Genomic DNA, 22,302 nt, shown 5'->3' with positions numbered 1-22,302 from the left:
GCTGCTTTTTAATGTCATCAGGTCAATTCTACTCATCAGTAAACAATAAGAGTTTCTCTACAGCACCAAATTAAGCCCGGATTTTCACCCTCCTCCTGCATGTGCAGGAGGCACAGGCAGTGATAGGCTTTTTTCCAAACAGTTCTCAGTATTTGCTGAATTAATTTAAGTGAAGGATAGTAAGAGTGAGACGAGCTGGAGGGAGTTTTTACAAGTGCTTTTATATTTTGGGGTGTTTGCTCGTGTACTCGGCCCTGAAGAATAATCTGTGTGTTTACTGACTGTGTTTGCACTGGCTTTACTGTGCCGATGTTATTTTTGTATGTAGCTCATGGCCCTCAGTATCCAGGGGGGATATTGAGTAGTTTGGACAAGTGCCCCCAGGCTTTTTAAAAAAAAAAAAAAAATTTTTTTTTAAACAAGGGTCTGCAGCACTGAGTGCCTGACAGCTACAGCAACTGCCCTCTCCTGTAGGTGAGGTCTGGGTGGAAAAGCAGGGAGGAGAGTGTTCACCATCTTCCTTCAAATTCTGGTGAGCAGCCTGCAGACTTCCATGCGAACAGAGCTGCTAGTAGCGTGCTGGAGAATTAAAAAATAATCTTAGAAACTGGTGACTTGTGTTTCTTTAGCTAGATGGAGGAGCTTGAGCAGAGTTCTCCACCTGGTTTCTAGAAGCACTTGGCAACATGATGCTTCATGTTCATCCTTTCATGCTGGTGTTGAGAGCCTTGGTGGTCTGTGCCGTGGTCGCCTCAACAGTGAGCTCATTGCTGAGCGACTGGGGTACTTCTGCCTCTCAAGGAGTGAATGAATAACAAAGCCTTCCTCTAGACTCGAAATTTTCTTAGTTTTGTGAGTCTTGTCGTAACTAGAAGTTGGAGGAGCAGTGCTGCCATGGAGAGGAGCAGACCAGAGGTGAAGCAGGCTGGATTAGGAAGATGCGGTTTCAGCAGTGGCACGATGCTGTCCAGGGCAGCCATCCTTCCTCTCCCATGGCCCTGGAAAATCTTTGCCTCCCTTTTTTTCCAGACTGTAAAAAGAGGGTAAGAGCGTGTTGCTGCCAGAGGTGTGGACTTGCCAGTTTCATTAAGGATCGTTAGGTGCTTGGCTACTGCAGAAAAACAGTGTAGATGAGCAGAGGGGCAGAAGCAAAGCCCTATTTTTTTGGGGGGAGCCCTTTTTACCCCCAGTGAAGATGTGTTCATCCCCATGGAGTTGCTTGTGGTTTAGCAAAGGCCTTAGTGAAGGGAAACTAGACCGTGCAGATTCACCACTTTTCCACATTTAAAGCCCAATTCCATCCCTCTGGTTTGCAGCTAAAATTAGCATTTGTCTTCAGAAGACCTCAAGGTTCACTGACTTGTTGCGTTGGTTGTTCATGAGACTTTCTTCCAGGGATGTCATATTTCAAAACCAAGTGACTTTCTCAAAGGTCCCTTGGTAGCTCAGGAGCACAAGCATCCTCCATTTGAATGTTTTTAAAGTTATTTTCCAGGATAAAGAATAACTTGTGTCTTACTGCTGGGAAAGCCTGGGCACACAGTAGTTTGTGTCACTGAAGGAGACTGATTTTTTTTTTTTGATCCCATCTCCAAATTTCTTACCTTTCCATAAGATACAGTATGAAGGGGGGCCAAACCAGACTGTTTTCAGGGTTTACTGTGGCTGATGTGCTGGTACTGCCCTGAACTTGTGAAGGGTTAAGCTGACAGTGATGGTTTCCATGTTTCTTCTCAGGGTGTGACGTACTGCGGTGAAAGCTCGGCCAGCAACCTCACCATGGCCAATGTTCCCTGGCATGAGGAGGTGGTGCACTTCGTCCAGGAGCTGGCTGACCTCATCCCGGACTATGAAATCGCATGCGAGCATGAACACTCGAACTGTCTCCTGATAGCTCACAAAAAGGTGAGACTGTGCCAGGGTGTGATACCAGGCACCGTATCTTCTCCTTGGAAGTGTTGTACAATTGCCTTGTTCCAACACGGTTTCTCTCTAGTGTTTGCTGGATACTTTTTGGAGGGAAAAAGAGGCATAACATATATTGGAGAGCGTGCTGTGAAATAGTTACTGAAGCCGCTGCAGGTCGTAGCCAGTTGTGGTAACTCATAGCACTACTGTGGCAATCCAGGCAAGAAGCATTTAACGGCTCCAGGAGGAGCTCAGTGCAGTGTCTTGTGTGCTTTGTCGCACTCGCGTTGCATTTTGAGAAGGGCAAGAACAAATGCTGTCGATGTGGGTCAGCTGGTTTGTCTTGTTTCTGTTTTTCAGCGGTATATACAGCTCGGTAAGGAAGCTACACCAGAATAGATTAGGGCTGTGTTTTTCCACTTCAGGATCTTTGTGATACCTACAGAACTGTAGACCTCCTTCCTTTCAACCAGAGTTGAAATAATGTATTTTGTTTCCGTTTAGAGAAATAATCTTGGCAAAAGACTAATGAATGGGATGTTACATGAATGTTAGCAGAGGATGCTTTGCTTCTGAGACTGGAGCTGCCTTTTTGCAAAACTCTTGCAGGACAAATGAAGCAGTTAGAACAATTATGTGCATTCCCCATCTAACGATGGAGGGGAGGTAGTGGTGCTGCCTCCTGACACCAGTCCAGCATCCCTTATGATACTGGGGTGCTTCACAGGCCAAGCATGTTTCAGCAGCCTGTATGTGTGTAAAATGGTTTGTTTGAAACTTGTGTCCATTCATAAACACCATCAAAACAATCTGAAATAAAAGTGAAATGACAAAAAAAAAATATTTCTTTTTAAAGGATGCAGAGTATGAAAAATACTGAGTACAGTTTGGCTTTCTGAGCTCCAGAAAAGCTTCATAGAAAGATAATAATAATGTGCTAGCTAGGCAACTGATAGAGCAGCTACTTATTATGCTAATTGTGATGATTTTACTCTTTGCATATTCTTTGCTTGTGTTTGCTGAAGTTACGAATGCTCTTGTGTCCCTCACTTAGATGGGAGCTGCTTTTAGTGAGAGGTGGTGTAGGGCTTCCCATGCGAGGTGATTCACAGTGCGCACAGGGGAGTAACTGGTTAAAAATCTCAACTTGTAAAAGATCCAAAGTATTTTAAATCAGTGTCTGAAAATGGTTGGAGTCTCGTTGTTGAAAACTTCCACACAGTTACAAAATTGTTGCTTGCTTTTGCGATTTGCCTTTTTATGGGAATAGCTGCAAAGGAGCAGAGAAAAACGGGATACCTGTCGTTATTTTTGTTTTAACTCGCCTAAAAGTTGCTTTATTTACAGTCTCGTCCTTGGTTGTTGCTGCTGGCAACTGTGCCTAAGCAAATCCTTGAACGCAAAATATTTTTTCCTCTTCTAAGGTGAGAGGCCCAGGGAAAGAAAGGAAACACATTGCCACCTAACTTATTGATGCATAATTTGAGTAACACCATTAGTAACAAGAATAGATTGATACTGGCCCAGGAGGAATTCAACAGCTACTTTGCTTTCCAAAGCCATTAGGAGAGGGTGTCTTTTGGAAACAATTTGTACTCGGTACTAAAATAACTAATAAAAAATAAATTTATTTCTATTACGTTTAATTCTGAATTTCAGGCTCCAGTGGAGAATAAAATTTGTCAGTGCATATTATTTGCGGGAAACCTGTGCTCTGGGAACAATCAAGCTATAATGAGTAATTGCAAAATCAAAAGTATCTTTAAAAAATTAAGGAGTTGCAGGAAAACAGTAATAAAAATCATTTGGAAATGTGATTTATTTCACTGTGTCCTGCTAGGCCTGAGTTTTGAGGTGTTCAAACAATGCTCAAATTAATAATTTTAAACACCAGTATTGAAATGCCAGCCTGTAGAAAAGAGTCTGCAAATGTCAGAGAAAGTATGCGTCTTGCTTGTAGCCTCTGCTCCTTGATTTATGGAAAATCATTGATTGGCACCTGCTTGCCTGATGAATAATAGGTTAGGATTTAGGCTCTTAAGGCCAGGGATTTAGGTAGAAAAAGAGATTCTTAGGCAGAGGAAACTGCAGTTTGTATGTTTGGTGTTACCTTCTTTTCTCAGGAAATCAAGAGGTGATACAGAGATAGGAGCTGTTGCGTTTTTTGGGGTACCTCAGTGTCTTAAAAATCTACCATTAGGTTTTCAAGTCTTTTCCCCCACATACCTCCCCCCTGCCCCTGGCTGACCAGAAGTGGGTTCCTGGTGTCTGAGTGTCTGTCTGCAGTTCCAGGCGAGGTGCTTGTGAAAGCGTTCAGGGCTCGATGGGTCTCAGGAAGTGAGATGCACCCCACTTACCTTGGAGAGCTTCGAATCTGACAGTCCTGTAATATCCAAGGACAGCTTAAAAAGTCTCAAACTCAAGCCTTACAGCAAAATGTTTGTCTTCCAGTTACCCCTCACAGAGCCCTAAAAAATAGAGAATACCTGCACCCTGCTCACAGTTACCTGACAAACCAGTGGTTACTTGTATTTCCACTTTTTTGGGGCCAACTGGGTATCAGCTTCTTAAGCCTGAAGGACAAGCAAAGACAACCAGGCTTGAGTGCAGCCTTCCCTTGGCTCGATCTGGCTTCCCATGGCTGGGAGAGCTACTCTCCCCTGTCTTTCCTGCATCCTTCTCCCAGCTTTCTGCTCCCTGCTGCGTGCTGGTTTCCCTCTCTCCTTGAGAGGTGCCTTGCGTGTTTTGCCTCCATCCTCTTTGATTCTTTTTTTTTAGCAATAGTGCTAAATTCTTCAGTAATTATATTTGCTATGTAGCAATTCCTATAAACACCATGGTACCAAAAAAAATAATCTAATTTATTACAGCGCTTTTGAACTAATTGGCTGAGATAGACAGCAGCAACTTTATAATTTAACAGTTAATTCAAGTAATGTTTTTCCAGAGAGAGACCTTAGATGGCTGCTTTTCCTGGGTTGTAACAATAAATGTATCCTTGAGACAACCATAACAAGTGCCTAAGAAAGGAGAATGTGCTGCAGCTGCCTTGCAACAAAGATTTCTTCTAAATGAAAGTTAGCACCTTAGTAATTTCTAGGAAAAAACCCTTTGCCCTGCTTTGTTGCGTTTGCTCTATGCGTGTGTTTACCACCCATTCCATTGTGTCAAAATGCTTGCCTGCCAATTATCTCACATTACATTAATTAAATATCTACCTTGCTTTTGCAAGTGGGTTGTTTTCCAGCCATGTTCTCCCTGTTGCTTTACAGCTGTGAGTTTCTTGTTAGTGCAGTCTGTATGATGTGCTGCTGCTCGATCTGGTCCTTAGATCTTGTAGTACGTGAGAGCATCTCTGTCTCTTTGCTGTGCTGGGACTGATTTCTGTGTCAATTAGCCATGCATAGCACAGGGGATAGTCCTGAAATCCCGTCCCTTTTTGCTCTGTTTGGAGGTCCCAGTTAGCAAGGTGAAATGAATGGCCAGTGAGCTCAGAAAATGGGCTCTCATCATCCTTTTTTGCCTTAATAAATGGGCACATCTGACTTCCACAACCAGATCAAAGTCCACACCCTGGATCCAGACGTTTCCCTCCTGGTACAGATGTTGTACTGAGCCCCAGACCTCCCTTGTCTCACCAGTTGGATTGTTTCCCTGGTGGATACGGTCTGGGCTAGCGTTGCGTTCACCAGTGCGACAGGGTGAGCTTGGCATCCACAAAATGACCCAATACAGATGCTTTTAGGAAGGTCCCTCTAATGACTTCATTTCCCAAAACCAAAATGCAGTGCTGAGGGTACACAGGGTACCTCCAAGGCAGGTGTCATGGGTAGTTTGAACTAAAATGAGTTGGGGAGAGATAGTAGCATGGCCAAAGGTGCTCATCATTCTCCACCAACCAAGAAATTTTCCCAGCAAAGAGGGAATCGGCCTTTACCTTCCCACTGGATTTTCCAGCACCACTCATGCCTGTACCATGGGGGCTCAGATGGGATGTGCAGGCTTCACGTGCGTCCTGGCTGCGCTTGCAGAAGGCTGGAGAGGTTGGGTGAAAGGCGTTGAAGTTGTTCTCATGCTGAGCATTTCATCTATATTTAGGGAGGAAAAGGAAGCACTTAACTACCAGCTGCAGATCGACTAACAAGGGTTATATTAGAGAAAAATAGTCCATCACATTTTATTTCCTTCCTGCCTTGCGAATCATTTAGAGAGTGTCCTTGCGATCTGGCATCCCAGATCCAGAATTTGGATCATGTTCTCTGCCTGCTTGCCCATCACTTACCCTGTGACAGCATTACAGTGCTTGGCAGCTTGGGTTGCTGTTTTGTGTCAGAAGGTCACCAAATAGGTGCAACATCCCCACGTCTGCAGCAGACACAGGATGGAGTTACTCCCCAGGTGAGGACAAGGTGTTTCAGTAGCCAAAGAACAGCTTTAGTGCATGCATGAGTATGAAATGTTATGTTTCCTGAAGGTTTTTTCTTTCCGTTGTCTCTTTCCAAACAGGAAGGTGACTCTGCTGTGCTTGATCTGTTAGTTATTAAAAGAAGATCACAGTTGTGCTAAAGTAATCCGTTTTTCATCCATCGGAATTAAAACTGTCTAGATGTAGCCCTGGTTTAATTGGCAGATGAGATATTCTGCTCTGCAGCGGGTAGGGATTAAAAAAAAATCTGCAATAATGAATCTTTTCTTTAGAATAACTCGTGCAAGATGAGATGTAATAAATAGAAGCTAACGAGTTGCAGAGAGAAGGGTCCCACGGGCATAGGGCCGCGCAGCAGTGGCGAGGGACGGTGCCCACCCAGCAGTGCACAGCTCGGGTCAGCGCTGGTTTGGTGTTGCCTTTTTGTTTCACTCTCTTGGAAAACACAATTGCAAATCCCATTTCCAGGCATTCTAGTTGCCAGCTTTGGAAGGTGTTTCGTCTACTTTAACGTGTCTGATGTCTAATGAACACTTAAGTCACTGAATGTATAACTACAAGGCTACTTTTTATTTCCATCTGAAATTGATGGAAACTTTTGGTGCTGTTAATCGTTCATAGATACTGTCTGCAAAGCTGCTGAGAGGTTTAAAGCTTGGTTATTCCCAGGGCTTCGTGTCACTGCAGATTTTCGTTTAGCCCCACAGGCATGGAAGGTGGTGAGACTCTCACCTCTGCATACCTGGTGTCCTGTTGGATTGGTTATTACCTTCTGTTGCACATATTTGTAACTTAATAACCACCTTAATCTTAATTTGTTCCACCTAAAGCCTGAGATTACAACTGGTAATTATAAAGAAAAGTAGTTTCTAGCTTTTTAACAAGCAATATGACCCTGTTAAGATAAATTAATCTACAATATTTCTTCTTTTTCTGAGTGACTCCAGTCACTTCCACTGTTGAACAAAGTGGAATGTTTGTGAGCCTTAATTAGGTGAGAAACTGCGTGTAATAAGGAATTATTTGTTTGACTTGGAGAGCTTCATACTGGCAGGTGGCAAAAATAGTCATAGCAGTTGCATAACGTAAGTGCTTTGCACTCCCATTGTATCTGGTCTGTTTAATAATACCTTGTGTGAAAGTGTAAAAGCTGTTTTGTTTATTGCAATGATGGGCTGTCTTCAAATTTTAATTAAGGAGCTCAGGATTGGAGCCATCAAGATCACTTTTCCAGCTGCCTGTTTGATGTTTCACCCAGAGAAGTGGCTGACGGTGGAGACCAGTGATAGAAAACCAGTAGCTGAAAGCTGCTGCATTGCAAATTCCGAGTGGTAGCTAATTCCTAAGTAACGTTTGACATGGCATAACGCGATACTCGGACATCTCCTGTTTCAGGTACCAGCAGTCTTAAAGGCTTCGAAGCCGAGCGACCTTGGGAAGTGAAGTGAGTGGGGAAGCGTGATTTTATTTTTCCGAAGGGGAATCATAAGGGTAAAGACTGGCAAGTCAGCCATGGCGAGAGCAGGATGAACCTGCCTGTCCCAGTTTCACACATGGCCTTGGCTGCCGCAGTATTTAAAATCCTGCGGCCTGCAAGAGCCCAGCTGCCCAGCCTAGGCAGTTCACGAGGCTTCTCTCTGTCCATTAGAGAAAATCCAGATGCGTACGTTGCCCCACCACATGTGCGGATGTGGTTCACAGGGCGATTCTCTGCAAGGTTTGTACTGTTCTTTGACTGATGCTCTGCAGCAGATCTGGGGTCTATAAGTGTCCCCTGGTCTCTCTGGTGACAATGAAAATCTAAGAGGAAATCACAGAATCGTTTAGGTTGGAAAAGATCTTTAAGGTCAAGTCCAACAGTAAGGCTAACACTGCCAAGTCCACCACTAAACCATGTCCCTAAGCACCACATCTGCAATCTTTTACATACCTCCAGGGATGGTGACTCAACCACTTCCCTGGGAAGCCTATTCCAGCGCTTGGTAACTCTTTTGGTGAACAAATTTTTCCTAATGTCCAATCTAAACCTCCCCTGGCACAACTTGAGGCCATTTCCTCTCATCCTATTGCTTGTTCCTCGGGAGGAGAGACTGACCCCCACCTCGCTACAGCCTCCTTTCAGGTACTTGTAGGGAGCAATAAGGTCCCCCCTCAGGCTCTTCTTCTCCAGGCTGAACAACCCCAGTTCCCTCAGCTGCTCCTCGTAAGACTTGTGCTCCAGACCCTTCACCAGCTTCGTTGCCTTTGGACCCACTGCAGTGCCTCGATGTCTGTCTTAGTGAGGGGCCCAGACTGAGCACAGTGTTTGAGGTGCAGCCTCACCAGTGCTGAGTACAGGGGGACAATTCCTTCCCTGGTCTTGCTGGCCACACTCCTGATACAAGCCAGGATGCTCTTGGCCACCTGGGCACACTGCTGGCTCGTCAAAGGGATGATGGGTGTTAACTCCTGCCCTGCCACATGACCAGTTGTGGCCAGTGTAAAAAGTAGCCAGGATGGATCTATTTTTCTGTTCATATATTCACATATATATAGATCAATATTCACGTGTATCACTGCAGATTGATGAAACTTGCAGTGTTTTGATGCTGCTGAGCTGTTTCAGCTGCTGCCAGGGATTCTAAGGAAAGGAGCATTTCTACTATAGATTTTTTTTTTTTCCCCTCAAAATACTCTTCATGTAAGCTCTGTAGTATGCCTGTGTGGGATGAGTGGTCTTCAGTGACCCTGTGGGCTGTGAGCTCAGCTGACCTGAGATACACAGTCTGCACAGCTGGCAGGAGGCTGCATGGGTGCTTGAAAACAAGTTTTTGAGTTTCAGGACCATAGATATGTAAGCATGGAATTAAAAATAAATAAATCTGCTTAAGACCTGTGTGCAATGCCACACTCCATGTCTCCAGAACAATGCTTTTCCTTAATAGCAAAAGAATGTATTTAAGCTCAGCAAAGGAAGTGTTTCAAGGAAAGCCACCAGGAAACAGACTGAGGATATCCTGTGCTTCTCCAAAGATAATTCAAAGATAAATTTTCTTCTCAGGAAAGAATACAAATGGAGTGTAGTAGTGGGTTTTTTTTAAATGCTGAGGCAGTGCAGGGACTGTAATGTCTGCAGGCTCTTTGTGCATGGAATGATTTTGGGTTTGGTTTTGTTGTTTTTGTTGTTGTGGGGTTTGGTTGTTTTTTTTTTTTTTTGGAAAGCAACCCCCTGCCTGCAACACCAAATGCATCTTGCAGCCCTGGGCCACCAAAGCCACAGGCAGCAGCATTGTTGTTGGCACATGGGGGTTGGTTTGCGGGTGGCAGCCAGGAAGGGGGTGTGCAGATAGTGCTGGATCCAGCTGCTCTGTGGGGAGAGATGGGGAACGGGGCACCCTGGCAGCACAGAGCCCCTGTACGAGCGGTCAGCTTGAGTTGCTTGGCTGGGATTTTAACACTGAGGCAGGGAGAAGGCTTAATCGTTTCTGAATGCCTAAGAGCAGAGCTGGCAGTTGGGTTTAATTTGTTTTTTGGGATGGGACGTAGAAGTGTGGACTGGGAAGCATCGGATCTGTTGGCCTTACAAAAGCGGAGTTGCTGAGACTTTTGCAAAATGCTCCTTTAATGTTTCATGCTATGTGCAAATCAAAATAAGTGTCAACTGAAATATTTGGCAAAGCCAGGGTTTAAAATGCTGGAAATCGTGACTTGAAAAGCCATCAGAGGAGCAGTGGGCTCTCCCTGTCCTCCTGTAATGTGCTACACCAGTTTCTGTGCCTGCCTGCAATTGAAGCATGTGCTGTTTTCCCTGCTTACCACTGATTGATTTTTTTTTTTTTTAATTATTTTTTCTTCCTGTTTGGAGTCTTTACGCATAGAACTGCTGTATTTAACCATTGAACCCTGAGCATCTGCCTGGGGAAGAATCCATTTGTTGGACTACTAAATCTTCATGTCCTGAAGTAGTTAAAAAGTAGCTGCTGCAAGACCCAAAGCTCTGCTTTCTCTTCCAGTCTTCCCTCTGCTCCTCAGGGATGCTGCAGTTGCAACACAGCTCATCAGAGGAAGGTTTCCCGTGGGTCCTTTCCCCATTGGGGATGGGCTCTGCCCTTCCAACCCAGGGTTTGCTCTGCAAGGATGAGGTCTGTAAGGAGCTGCAACGGGCTTTGCCCTGTTGCTTTGCTTTATTCTCTTATGTAGCCTGTACTATTTAGTCCTTTTAGTCCTTTCCTGAAAATGCTTTTTTTTGGGGGGCAGGGCGTGGGAAGACCAGAGTGAATGGGTGAAGAGGAGCCTCCTTGTTTCAGTGTGTTTTTCTCTGAAGAAAATATAATGTTATCCTTGTTAGGACAAACTAATTGATTTTTGGCTGACTTCCATTTTTCAGTGTTAGTGTTTCATGTGTCACCATCTCTGTCTCTCTTCTATATTTTATCTCTTCGTGTAAACCTTGTGTTTATTTCTTGGCAATTATGCATGCCTGGAGGAATGTAGTAAATTCTACGACTACATTGTCCTCAATATGTGTATACATTTTTACCCCCCAAAAATTGCTTATGCAAATATGTTGATAAGAAAAGAAATATGTAGTGTAGCTCTTCTCCTTCATGAATGTTGATGGGTTTCTGTAGCAAGAAGCTTCTCTCTCTGCCGTCAGAGCAGCTGTAAACCTACTGCAAAAGATAATTTCAAGACATTTCCTGTTCATATCCACTCTTGTGAGTTAGAAGAGAAAAGGGAGGTGCCAGCCATGCTCTGTTGATGCTCCTCGGTAACTTGTCTCTCCATTTTAGTCCTGGCTCCTGATTGTCTTTGCAGTATATGTATTAACTTTACTATAGCCTGCTTGGGGGACTGGCCATGTCCGTGGACAACACAACCCCAGGCAGGTGGCTCCGTCCTCTTACACCATTGCCCTGTGGCTCCCCGGAGTCCAGCCTTGCCATTCCTGGCAGAGGTCTGTAGCCCCTTCACAAATGTCCACAGTGGTGGTCCAGCATCACGCCTGGATCTGCTTTTTTGGGCTCGAAGGCCGTTGCGAGTTTCCCCTCGCTTCCTTTGCCTTGCGGCACTTTCCCAGCATTAATGCCCGCTCGGGGCAGTGCTCCTTGCCCCGGCTGTAGGATCTGCAGAAATCAGGCAGGTTTTGCATTGCTGTGCACCGGTGCCACGTCTGTAGGGAGCGACCAGTGGTGGGACCATGGGGACTGGAGCTTGGGGACCAGAGCCCAGGGACCCTGGGAGCATGAGCTCTGAGGGGAAGGTGTGCGCTGGCTGCTGTGTCATCTCACTGCTCAAGCAAAGCCCTCGGGGAGGGCGAGTTTGTCTTTCCAGACAACACAGCCTGGCTTCAGAGCCAGCTGGAGGAGTTTTATTACTTTTTTTTTTATGATGCTAGCTTTAGAAAAAAAAAAAATGAGGGAAGGATTTCGGCCATTTGTCTTTTGTCAGGGTGTTTATCACCTTAAAGGGCTTAACCAGGTAGTGAAAAATTCAGTAAAAACCCCTGACTGTATTAGTCGGAGATAACACTGATGTTTAGCATTGGCTTGCCTGTTATATGGATGTTGTGAAACTATTTTGAGTCTTAAATCTTTTATCTCTGGAATAATCACAGAATTGTTAAAATGCAATCTGTAAATCTTGTGGGCAATTGAAGCTGTTCTCCCCCACCCCATGTTTGTCTGTTTTTTTCATTCCTCAGCAGAAGTAATTGCTTTCCATGACCCACTTAAAGGATTGCTCCCATTTCTTCGTGTTTTATAGCTGTGCTATTGCAGCACTAAAAGTATTTAATATTATTCGATCTACTTTTGTAATGGAACGCAGGCAGCTTTCATTTGGTTGATCTGATGGGAACAGTATAGTCACCTGCAGCGGGCGGCCTCCAGCCTTAATAGCTCCCTTGTGTTAGGGGCTGTGTGTTCAGATGCAGTCAAAATTAAACAGCTCAAAACCTCACTTTGCTGATCTAGCCGAAGTTCAGGACACAGCAACACACGTGGTTTATGCAAGCCTGGAGGGTTTTATCCCCCAAGGGAGCGGTTTTATCCCCAGGAAGGCATACGTAGTGCTTCATGCTAAGGGGAACAAGGGGTGAGGGGAAGAGGGCAGAGGTCCCTTCCTGCCACTCACCAAGCCACCTCTCCTCATCCCACCTTGTTCAGGAGCACAACCCGAAAGCTGGTGGGTCTGGACATGCTGCCTGGGGGCCAGCTGCATCCTTGCTCGCTGCACTGCGTGCTTCCTCTGGTGGCCCCTGAAAGCTTTGCCCAACTCCAGCTGACAAGGACTTTTGGGGACTGGTGTTGGGAGATTTCCGTCTGCTGCTAGACTCATCAAAGGTCACTAACACCATAGAACAGCTGATGTGGTGAGATACAGCCACAGCATGATACGGGGGGAAAAAAGTATTTTGCCTCTAAAAAGAGAGAAACCATCTGATTGTGCCCCAGAAACTCGTGTCAGGCTCTCATCCCTGTACGAGACGACTTCTGCCCTCGGCTGGGCAGTGACAGAGTTATACTGATGTTGAAGCTGCTGTGGATGATGAAAGCACCAGCACTGATGCCAGCCCATTCGTAGGATGATGTTTTTTACCATTCATTCCCAGTTAAACCAGTCGTGATTGCAGCTGCATCACCATTGACTGGCTTGACACAGTAATGGTCTGAGCAGGGCTTCAGCTGGAAATGGTTCTCAGTATCTCCTGCAGCTAGTAGTACACTGTTTACGTGCATTTTTTGTAGCGTTAAGATTCTGGAGAGGCAGATATCGACACCAGTGTTTGGGTTGGGGGTGGTGGCTGCAGTCCATACCCTCATTTCAGCTGGTCTCCTGAGCCACTCTTGACGGCAGGGTTAATGGCTCATGGCAAGCTCCCCCTTCCATCCTGAGATTAGAGCATTCTGTTGGTTTTCAAGAAAACAGGCTTTACCGAATTACCTATTCAGTTGAGTTCAAGTCTTGATGGCTTTTTTGGTTTTTATGTGCTAGATTTGTCTTAGTTGGCCTCAAGGCTACCTAGGGACCCATCTGATGTGTTAGCAGTGGCCCATACCCATCGTGGGAATAAGCTCAGCAGTTTGTGTGCTAAACAACTCTCCCATGTGCCATGTATGTTAAAACCTTTGCTGGATCCTCTGAGTTGAGGGGTTTTTTGCCCTTAATTTGTGTGAGAATTTGCTGAGTGTTAGTGTGTTGAATTGGGGGTGGGGGGAGCAAGGAGCCTTATGCATGGTGTGAGCTTGTCACCTAGCACCTCCGCATGCTTTGGGAGGGAAGCTCAGGTCTCCTGAGCCTGGATCCTGTTGAGGACCCGCCGCTTCACAGGCAATACGTTGTCTCCTTTGCTATGGCTTTGCTTACGGCCGCGCGCACTGGGAAGGAGGTGTCGCCTTGGTGAAATATGGTCTCTGCGTTAGCGTATGAAGAATGAGCATCGGACAAGTTTATTTATGGCAAGACTTGTTCCCCACTGTTATGACTCTGCAGTCTCACATCTCTGCTCTGTGCGGAGGATGACTCCTGCAAGAATTTGCTGTAATTACGCAGGCAGCAATAGATTAGCATTAGCAATGTTTGATTGCAAAATTTTGCAAGTGTCAGCAGTTTTTCCAACCAAAAAAGCTTTTAGCTCTTGGGCAGAAAGTCAAGTGCCATTTTAAATGCATAGCCATCAGGTTTTTGAAAAAAGCAGGGAGTCAGTCTGTTTTCCCTCCTTTTTTTTCTTTTTGGTTGAAGTGCGTAATAAGCTCTTAGCTCAGATAAATCCTAATTGAGGATTCAGTCAAGGCTGTTGCTAAATTAACAGAGCAGGTCTGCTAGACAAATGCAGCTTCAGCTTGTCAAAATAAGCAATTCTTAAAATTCTCACATGAAAAGAGGATTCATGTCATTAAACCTTTTTATCTTCCCCTGTTCCCAAACACAGCCCTCTTGCCCCTTTCAAGAATCGCCCAAGTCCATCCCAGTCACCACAGCACATGGTTCCAGTGTTGCTCCCATACCATTTTGCCAGGCTGTGGCTGCCCTGGAGTCAGTGTCATGTGCTCCGAACAGGGGCTTTGGTTGACCTTGAAATAATCCCTTCATCAAGGCATACCTGGGCATTGCTGTCAAATGTACATGGTTCCTCCAGGGCTCTTTCAGTTCCTCAAACCAAGATCTTTCAGGTATAAGTAACACCTGGGAAGGCTTTGGGATGCAGTGTGGAAGCATTCCTCCTGGCAAAGTGGGGCTGAAGTGGTTGGTAGGATCTGGTAGTTTGAAGGGTCCGGCAAAGCACCCAACAGTCAAACCCTCACGGAGATTACCTGCTGGTAGACAGCACTGAATGACTAAAGCTGTAAGAAAAGTGGCCATCCTGTATCTGTGTGTGGTGTGTATGTGTGAAGTGTGGCTCAGAAACAGTAAGTTCTGGGTATTTGGCCTCCCAAATTTTTTTTTCTTCTATTAAAGCAGTTCTCCTACATTAGCTTCTGGGTGGCTTTCCCCTGGACTGCAATGTGGCTAGACACTGAAAACAGACTACAGCTGGGTTTGACATGCACCCAGCTCGCCTCAGCGTACATGTGGTGTTTGGTACTCCTCGTTGCTCCCTGGCTCAGTAACTTGTTTCTTTTCCTTCCAGTTCAAGATCAACGGCGAGTGGTGCACCTGGATCAACTACGACCGCTTCCAGGAGCTGGTGCGAGAACACGAGAGGAGCGGCGGGTCCAAGACTTTCACAGCGGCAGATTACACAGCCAGAACTCCTCGCTGGGCTCTGTTCGGGTCCAGAGAAAGGGGATTCGATCCCTTGGACGTGAGATACCAGCGGAAGAACAAAGCAAGAGACGTCTCTGGGTGCTGAGGTTAAGCTGGGGCTCGCTGAACTCTGGGCTTGCTGACTGCTGAGTTTTGGTCTCCATTTCTAGGCTAACACCAATTTTTAATCTATTCAGCTATATTTTTCTGATGTTTGGTATTGAGAAGAAGGGTAAAGCCTTTATTTAATCCTTCCCTCCTGTTTTTAGGGCTTCTTGGATAAAAATATTTATAATGCTCTTTTATCTAAAGACAAATCACAAATGGTGCATGCCAGCAATTTATTGTAACTGGCAGCACAACAAGGGAGGCAGTGGCTGTGGTCTCTGCAGCAGAGAGTATTTGGAGTTGGATGTGAAGGGGGAGCATTCATTTCATTCTGTGCCCTGCTGCAAGGAGAGCCCGGCACATGCCGGCATCCAACTGGGCAGCAAACTGTTCCACATCCATAAGGATAAGTGCCGAGGGGATTCAGGCTGGTTGGATTTGTGCAGGTGGGACTGCAGAAGGATCTGGATCTAAAAGCCTGAGCCCTGCTCGAAGTATCTTTGTACAGACAGTAATAAAAATGTATGTATTTTAAACACTGGTGCCAACTCCTATAAAGACCCCAACAAGCTGAAGCTTGGGAATTGTGTAAGTAACAGCACTGCTCTTAATATCGTCTGCAACTTCTGATATCTCTCCAAATATTTTCCAACTTCATGGGTTTGGCAATGAATATTTTCAGAGTAGTTTTATCCCACTCCCCCAGCAGCCCTAAACAACACCTACCACTCTTCAAAGCCCCTTTAGGCTGCTGCTGTGTGTGTCCGGTGTCCTGCTGATGGTGAGGACGTGCTGTGGGGAGCCAGCAGGCTTGGGTGTCAGCACGTGGCTTCCTTCGCTCCGCATGGGCAAGCCAACAGGGTTGCTGCTGGTTCGGTCGGAGGTGGTCAGCTGGTGTAAAGGAAAGCTGAATCCGGTTGAGATCTCTGGTGTCAAGAAACCAACTCTTAGTTCAGAGAGGTGACATCTAGGCACGAGGTCCAGTGACATGTCCCCGAGTGTTGCTCTCGGAGACCCTGGGCTGTGCCTGGCACTCTGGAGGTACTGCAGCCTGGCTGAAAAGTTGCATTTAAATGGGAGGGGGGGGTGGGTTCTTGGGAAAATCCCCACTTTCATGTGTCAATGACCTTTCCCTTTCTGTTCATGCAACACCCACGTCGGCTGCAGCCCCTGACAAGTTGTAAGGGATCAGTGTGCAAAGCCCCGGGGCAGACCCCTGATGTCCGGCTGTGCCTTCAGTTGCTGCATGGCTGAACGAGGCTATCAGGCCGCCACTTCCCAGCTAGCCTCCCTGTCTGTGCCCAGCCAGGCTTTTGGGGTGAAGGGGCTGTGGTGTGGGAGCGCAGCAGACAACAGGGCTCCCCTGTTACCTCAGCCTGCTGCATGGTGGCTTGACCTGCTCCAGCTGAAGCCCTTCAGCTGAGGAACCCAACTGAACCAGCTGCAGAAAGAGCTTTAATGTAGACCCAGGGGTGTCAGCTGCTGGTGGGAAGAAAACCAGTCATGCCTGAGTGTTTCTGTTCTCCCATTGAGCCCCAGGAGCACAGATCAGAGGCGTTCACAGCTCTCCCACCTTAACGGTGAGGTCCATAAGCCTGCAGTGCCCAGCGCCCACAGCACTGTGGATAGGACTGTTCTTGAGATTGTGGTGGTTTTTTTTTTTTTCTGAAAATAACTCCCATTTCTTAAACTGTGAAAGTGTTTCTAAAGAAGAAAGAAAATAAAGTCATTTTCCCTCGAGCACCTTTGTTGTCATTGCTGTATGAGACTTTGTAAGAGGGGATGCTGAAGGGATTTTAAGGACATCAGAAGTACGAATGTTGCAGAATATCTTCTCTTTTTCTTGATAGCACATGGAGTGGAAGGGAGAGCAATAGGCATCTGTGGATGATGGAGAGGCCTTGGCTGATGGGAGGCTGTTCTAACAGGTCGGTCACCTGGCTCCTCTCCCCAAAGCACTGTGTGGAGGTTGGAGGTGGTGAAAAGTAGTCACCATGCTTCCTCAGGCCAATGCCAGGCAGGACACAGGTAGCACCAGCAAGCTCTGGGGTGGGACAGGACATTTTCAATCCATCTGTCCATTATCCTACAATAGAAACCTGACATGGTAACATTGCTGCTTTGTGCACGTTGCATCACCAAAGTCCAGCTGTGGGACTCTGAACCCCGAGGTGTCCACCCCGTGTGATTGCATCTGGCTGGAGGCTGAGCTCGGTGTGCCGAGTGTCCCAGCCAGGCTGGTGACCCTGTGCTCAGGCCAACGTGTGTCATGGCCTGTCTTGAAAGCTGCCATTGGGCTGAGCCAGGCCATGGTCATGGTGAGATCTGATCTTCTAGGATGCTAGTGCTGCTTCCTAGCTAAGATGTGTCCACATGTTTTGTCCTTTACAGCCCCATTCATGGGAGCTGGCAAGTACCAAGCTGAGCTGGGAGGGCACCTGCTTGTTGCCTTCTTCCACCAGAAAATGTCTTTTTTTTGTGTGTGTTCATGGTGATACATTTTACTGTTCAGTGAATGGTGGAGGAAAGACATGGATTCATTAAGGCATTGAAAACTCCAGGTGAGAATCTTTGTGTATTTGGGTCAGTGGTGAACACCTGTCTTCAAGCAAGGTTTCTAAAATGACTTTTTTCTTCCTTTCCTGACCATATTTTCAAAAAATACCTCCTAAATCCCCATGGGAGGTTAATCTTAGGGATTTGATTTCCTTAAGAAACAGGCTAGAGAAAACATGCTGTCCTTCCTACTTGGGGAGAAGGATTTGTCCTGTTCCCACCACGGATTCGCCATAGGCAATCCCGTCCTCTACTCAGTCACTCCTCCCTTCTTTTAGTCATGTTTGACACCAATTAACTCCCATCTGGGCTTTGGGGTGAAGGTTATTGGTGCTGGAAAGCCCAGATGCTCTGTGCTGAAAGATTTGAAGCTGTTAACAGGAAAAAAAAAAAAACATTTACTAGTGAGACCTGTACTCAGACTCCTGCTTCTGATGGGAGGGATGCTATGTGGAGAAGATGACTTCTCAGAAATTCCAAGTGTTAGACCATGTTTGAGTTAAAAACTGTTGTGTTCTGGTCTTATTTTGCAGAACTAATGCAGTCTGAGTAAAAATATCAGGGGTTAGATGCAACTGTCTGAATACAGGTGTTTAGTAGGTGCAGAGACCTCTCCAGCCACTAGCTCTGCTCTGCAAGCCTCTTGGAAGACCTGGATCACATCTGCCAGCCCAGCCAGTTGTCCCAGGGCATCTCCCAAGCCAACAGATGTCTTTTTAGGTAGCAGTCTTCTGTGTTTTCTAATCAGCTGTGGGATTACTGTCATCTCCATTCCTCTGTGACCTCTTGTAAACGTAGAGCATGGGTGCACCTTCCTGTAGCCATGCCTTGGGGAAGGGAAGTTGTTCATGCCTTAAGAAATAAAAGTCCATGGGTATTTCACTGCCTCTTCATTACCAACCTTCCATTGGTGAGGCAAGACATGAGCTTTTTGTGGGACTTTTGTTAACCCTGGAGCATCAGTTGCATGTGGATACAGCTGGAGTTTTGGGCTGGCGTGTTTGGTGTCCACCGTAACCCACCATATTCCCCTTGCTGAATGCCAGCTCTTTTGCACCTATTCCTCCTTTCTGGGCCAGACACCTCCATCCTGCACGCACCTCCCTGACAGATGAAGCAGCGTTTCTAAATCACCAGTGTTCACCCCAACCCCTTGCTCATCCACCGTGAGCCCTGGTAGCAGCTGGTGCTGCCCTGGGAGAGGTGGCCCAGGTGCCAGAGGAGCCCTGGGGCTGCTGTGGTGATTAGTTCTTTGTGTAAAATGCTCCATAAAGCCTGACAGCGCCTTCCCATGGAAATCCTAGAGGAGCTCAAAGGAAAACTCCCTGTGTTTTCTCTGTGCTGTGGCATAAGCACTATTTTTTCTCCCAGCCCACCTTGGGACACATACATTGCTGCCGTCCCCATTACGCAGTGATTCTCCGCGGGCCATTTGGCTCAGTCAAAATAACTTGGCGCTGTAAGACGCCTCTCCCTGATCCTCCCTGTGTCCTCATGTTACCTCCATTCTTCTCCCTGGTCCTCCCCAACGTGTTCCTGGGCTCTGGGGCAAGTCTGCCCTGAGCGGGTGCTAGTGGCTAGTTTGCAGCCCTGGGGATGGGGCCAACGGGGCCACCGCTGCTGGGGCTTGGTGGAGAGGGACAAGGTGGGTGACCTGCGCTGAGGCCAATGCCCCAGCAGCTGGAGGGAAAACAGCCCCCAAACACCAGGCAGGACCATAACCAGGGCGGCATCCTGCCCTCTTGTCCCTCCTGGGCTCCGTCTGACATCTGGAAGCTGCTCCGAGAGCAATTTGGGCAGGATTCGCTCCTGCAATTACACCTGAATTGCCTTGCGCTTAAAGCAAGTCTTTCAACGCACGTATCCAAAAGCAATCCTCTTACTCAAGTAGCTTTCAATTGTACAACTTAACACAAATCACCATCTAGAGCTATTTCAGGGACATGCTAAATTGAAGACCCGGCCAGCCAGCACGGGATGCTGCTGTAGCTCCAGCCGTTTGCAGGCCTGCTCTGGGTGTGCTGGGGCCGGGGAGCTTCACTTCTGCTGGAAGGGGTTTTTTACCTGCTGTCCAACAGTATCATTTCATGCTTCACCTGAAATCGCTTCTTTTAGATTTAAAATAGATTGCCACTCACCGGGATGCTTGTGCAGGCTGGAGGTTGTGGTTTCTTTCAGCTTTAATGGTATGGGTTGCACTCTGGAAAAAAAGTGATCTTTAGTTAAATGAGAGCTTTTCTATTCTGCCAGAGATCAGTAAAACATCCCAGTCCAGGAAAACCTCTCTGAAGTCAGGATCAGCCCGTGCTCTTGCGATGGTGATGCTCTGTCATTCTAAATATATTTGACTTAATAACTGCGTAACGCCAACCCATTTTCCATAGACTTTGAACTGGACCAGAGCCACTCTCCAGCAGCACATGCCTGTGGTACTGCTGGGGTGCAGGGGGGTCTCCATCTGCCTCACAGCACCCAGGGCTGCCCTCCCTCTGGTTTGCGGGGGGGGGGGTTGCCCAAAGCCAAGGCACAATGTGCTTCCTGGCCATCGTTTCCAGCGAAGAGGGACCTGTTGCTTCAATAGCCAACCTGGAGGCTTGGGAGATTCCACCCTAAAGGCAAAATGGGCAAAAATTACTTTAACAAATTTAAAGCTAGGGAGCATTTGAGGAGCCCTGTGCCCCGGCTCCTCCACCTGGCCCACCCATCCTTCCACGGCACAGGCTGGCATCCCTCCTCACCGCGCTGCTGCTCTGCCCGGCCGCGCTGCCGTTGTGCCCTGACTCACAGGGTGAGTCATTTGGGATGGGGGTTGTGTTTCATTTTTGAATGAGGGCAAATATATTTGTTTCCAAAATTCCCCAGCAGGAAAACATCCCCAAACAGAGAATTGTCATCCATCAGCTTTGTCTTCATCTGGCTCCGCTCCTAAATCATTAAGGATGTTAGAGCCGTTATTGTGCCTCAAGGGGAAAGGAAGAAGATATCTGAATTAATTGAAGGAAGGGCATCTTTTTCATTTCATCAACTGCAAACTGAGCCAGGAGTTGGCAAACGCTGCAGGCCCCGCGGGAGGGGACCTGACCTAGCAGTGAGAACATGTGCTGCTCTAGCAGCTTGCTGTGATGAAGAGGAGGCAATTAATCCTGGAGAAATATTTCAAAGGAAGCCCTTGCATTTCTGGAGCTGAGCTTTCCTGGGGGTAGAAGATCACCAGTTTCTTCCTCTCCTCCTCCTGGGCTCCATCTCTTGTCAATTCTCCTCCCCTCCACGGCCAAGTGAGACGGACCAGCAACTGCTCACTGCAGCAGGGATGGAGGTGGAAGGAGCTTCTGGGTCTCATTTCCAGCAGTGATGGAACATTTAGAAGGAGCTGTCCCCTCACAGGGAACAAACTCCAGGCGTCATCCAGCACCTTCGACCAGTCTGAATCTTCACTCTCAAACTCTGGGGAGCAGTGGCACGGTTCAAATCAGTGAGAGCATGAAGCGGGGGTGACATTATGGCTGTCATCAGCCACTGCCCCATCCTGGTGCCCACGTCCCCATTCCAGCGTGGGGCCCAAACCCATGTGCCTGTGTCCTCCAGCTTGCCGTGCTTGGTTGTCTCCCTGGTGCTCAGACAGATCTTGGCCTCTCACTTCATCCCAAAGCCTTCGTCTGTTATTACTTGGAAAGACTGAGGAAGCAAAGGTCTTTCTGCCTTTTGCACAGCCCTAGTGACCCCATGTCATGAGTAATCCTCAAAAAGGTGATGCTGGGATGATTTCCTATCCCAGGAGACACTGGGAAATGTTTGCAGAACGATGGCAGAGGTGACAATAACCTCCTCAAAGAGCAAATTGCTGGTTTAATTTCATTATCAGCACCTTCTGCAAGTGCAGAAGTACCAGGTGGGGAGAGGCCACAGGACGAACAGGGCAGAGGGTGCCTGGGATGGAGAGAGCCTGGGCTGGCCCAGGCAGGGAGCACAGAACAGTTCCCAAAGTCCTGCAGCCGCTGATGCCGAGGGCGGCCAGAGACACAGCAGGGCCCTGGAGATGCAAAGAGGCAGATGCTGGTAACAGTTATATTTAGTTTGGCGATTTAAAGCATTTTCCCCAGAAGCTGCTGATCATGTCGGACTGGAAATAATTTACTGTCGCAGCAGGCTTTCTATTAGTTTTACTATTTCTTCTTCTTTTCTTAACAAAAGCCTGCCCTGTGTTCTCGGCACTATCCCCCAGGTCTCACACCCCGGCTGTCACTTTCCCTGGTTCCTGGCTGAGCCTCTGCCCTCTCTCCAGGGACCAGTGCAGCCAGAGCTCCCTGTGCTGCCTTTCATGGCCAAGGGGGACCTGCCATGTGCGTCCCTGACAGGGTATCGCTGTGCCTGACTGGGCATTTTCCCTTTATACCTCTAAAATGCCACTCGATACCACTGCCCTGGAGGATGCTTGCCTGGCTGCAGCGCCCAACCCTGGGGACACCCTGTCCTGGGGACACCCCACCCCAGGGCTGGAGCATCCTTTCTCTTTCTGTCTCCCAGCCTCTCTGTCTTTAGCTGCCAAGGCCGCAGCTCCATATGTGTATTGAAAGTGT

At 47.3% G+C, this 22,302-nt stretch overlaps 1 protein-coding gene across 4 annotated transcripts in view; it reads left to right on the top strand.

Annotated features, from left to right (window-relative positions):
* Positions 1–15,699, top strand: part of LOC104353289 (S-adenosyl-L-methionine-dependent tRNA 4-demethylwyosine synthase TYW1-like) — a 102,835-nt gene extending 87,136 nt beyond the window's left edge. For all 4 annotated transcript variants that reach the window (XM_086475187.1, XM_086475188.1, XM_086475186.1 and 1 more), the window contains exons 14-15: positions 1,738–1,905; positions 14,946–15,699. In XM_086475187.1, the coding sequence (XP_086331313.1) occupies positions 1,738–1,905; positions 14,946–15,167 (390 nt within the window). In that variant the 3' untranslated portion in view covers positions 15,168–15,699. The remainder of the gene's footprint in view (positions 1–1,737; positions 1,906–14,945) is intronic.
* Positions 15,700–22,302: the final 6,603 nt, after the last annotated feature.

This window comes from Leptosomus discolor, chromosome 18, assembly GCF_034619465.1.
Source record: "Leptosomus discolor isolate bLepDis1 chromosome 18, bLepDis1.hap2, whole genome shotgun sequence".
Classification (NCBI taxonomy): domain Eukaryota; kingdom Metazoa; phylum Chordata; class Aves; order Leptosomiformes; family Leptosomidae; genus Leptosomus; species Leptosomus discolor.
The sequence above is the reverse complement of the archived record's forward strand: the minus strand, read 5'-3'. Positions and strand labels throughout refer to the sequence as shown.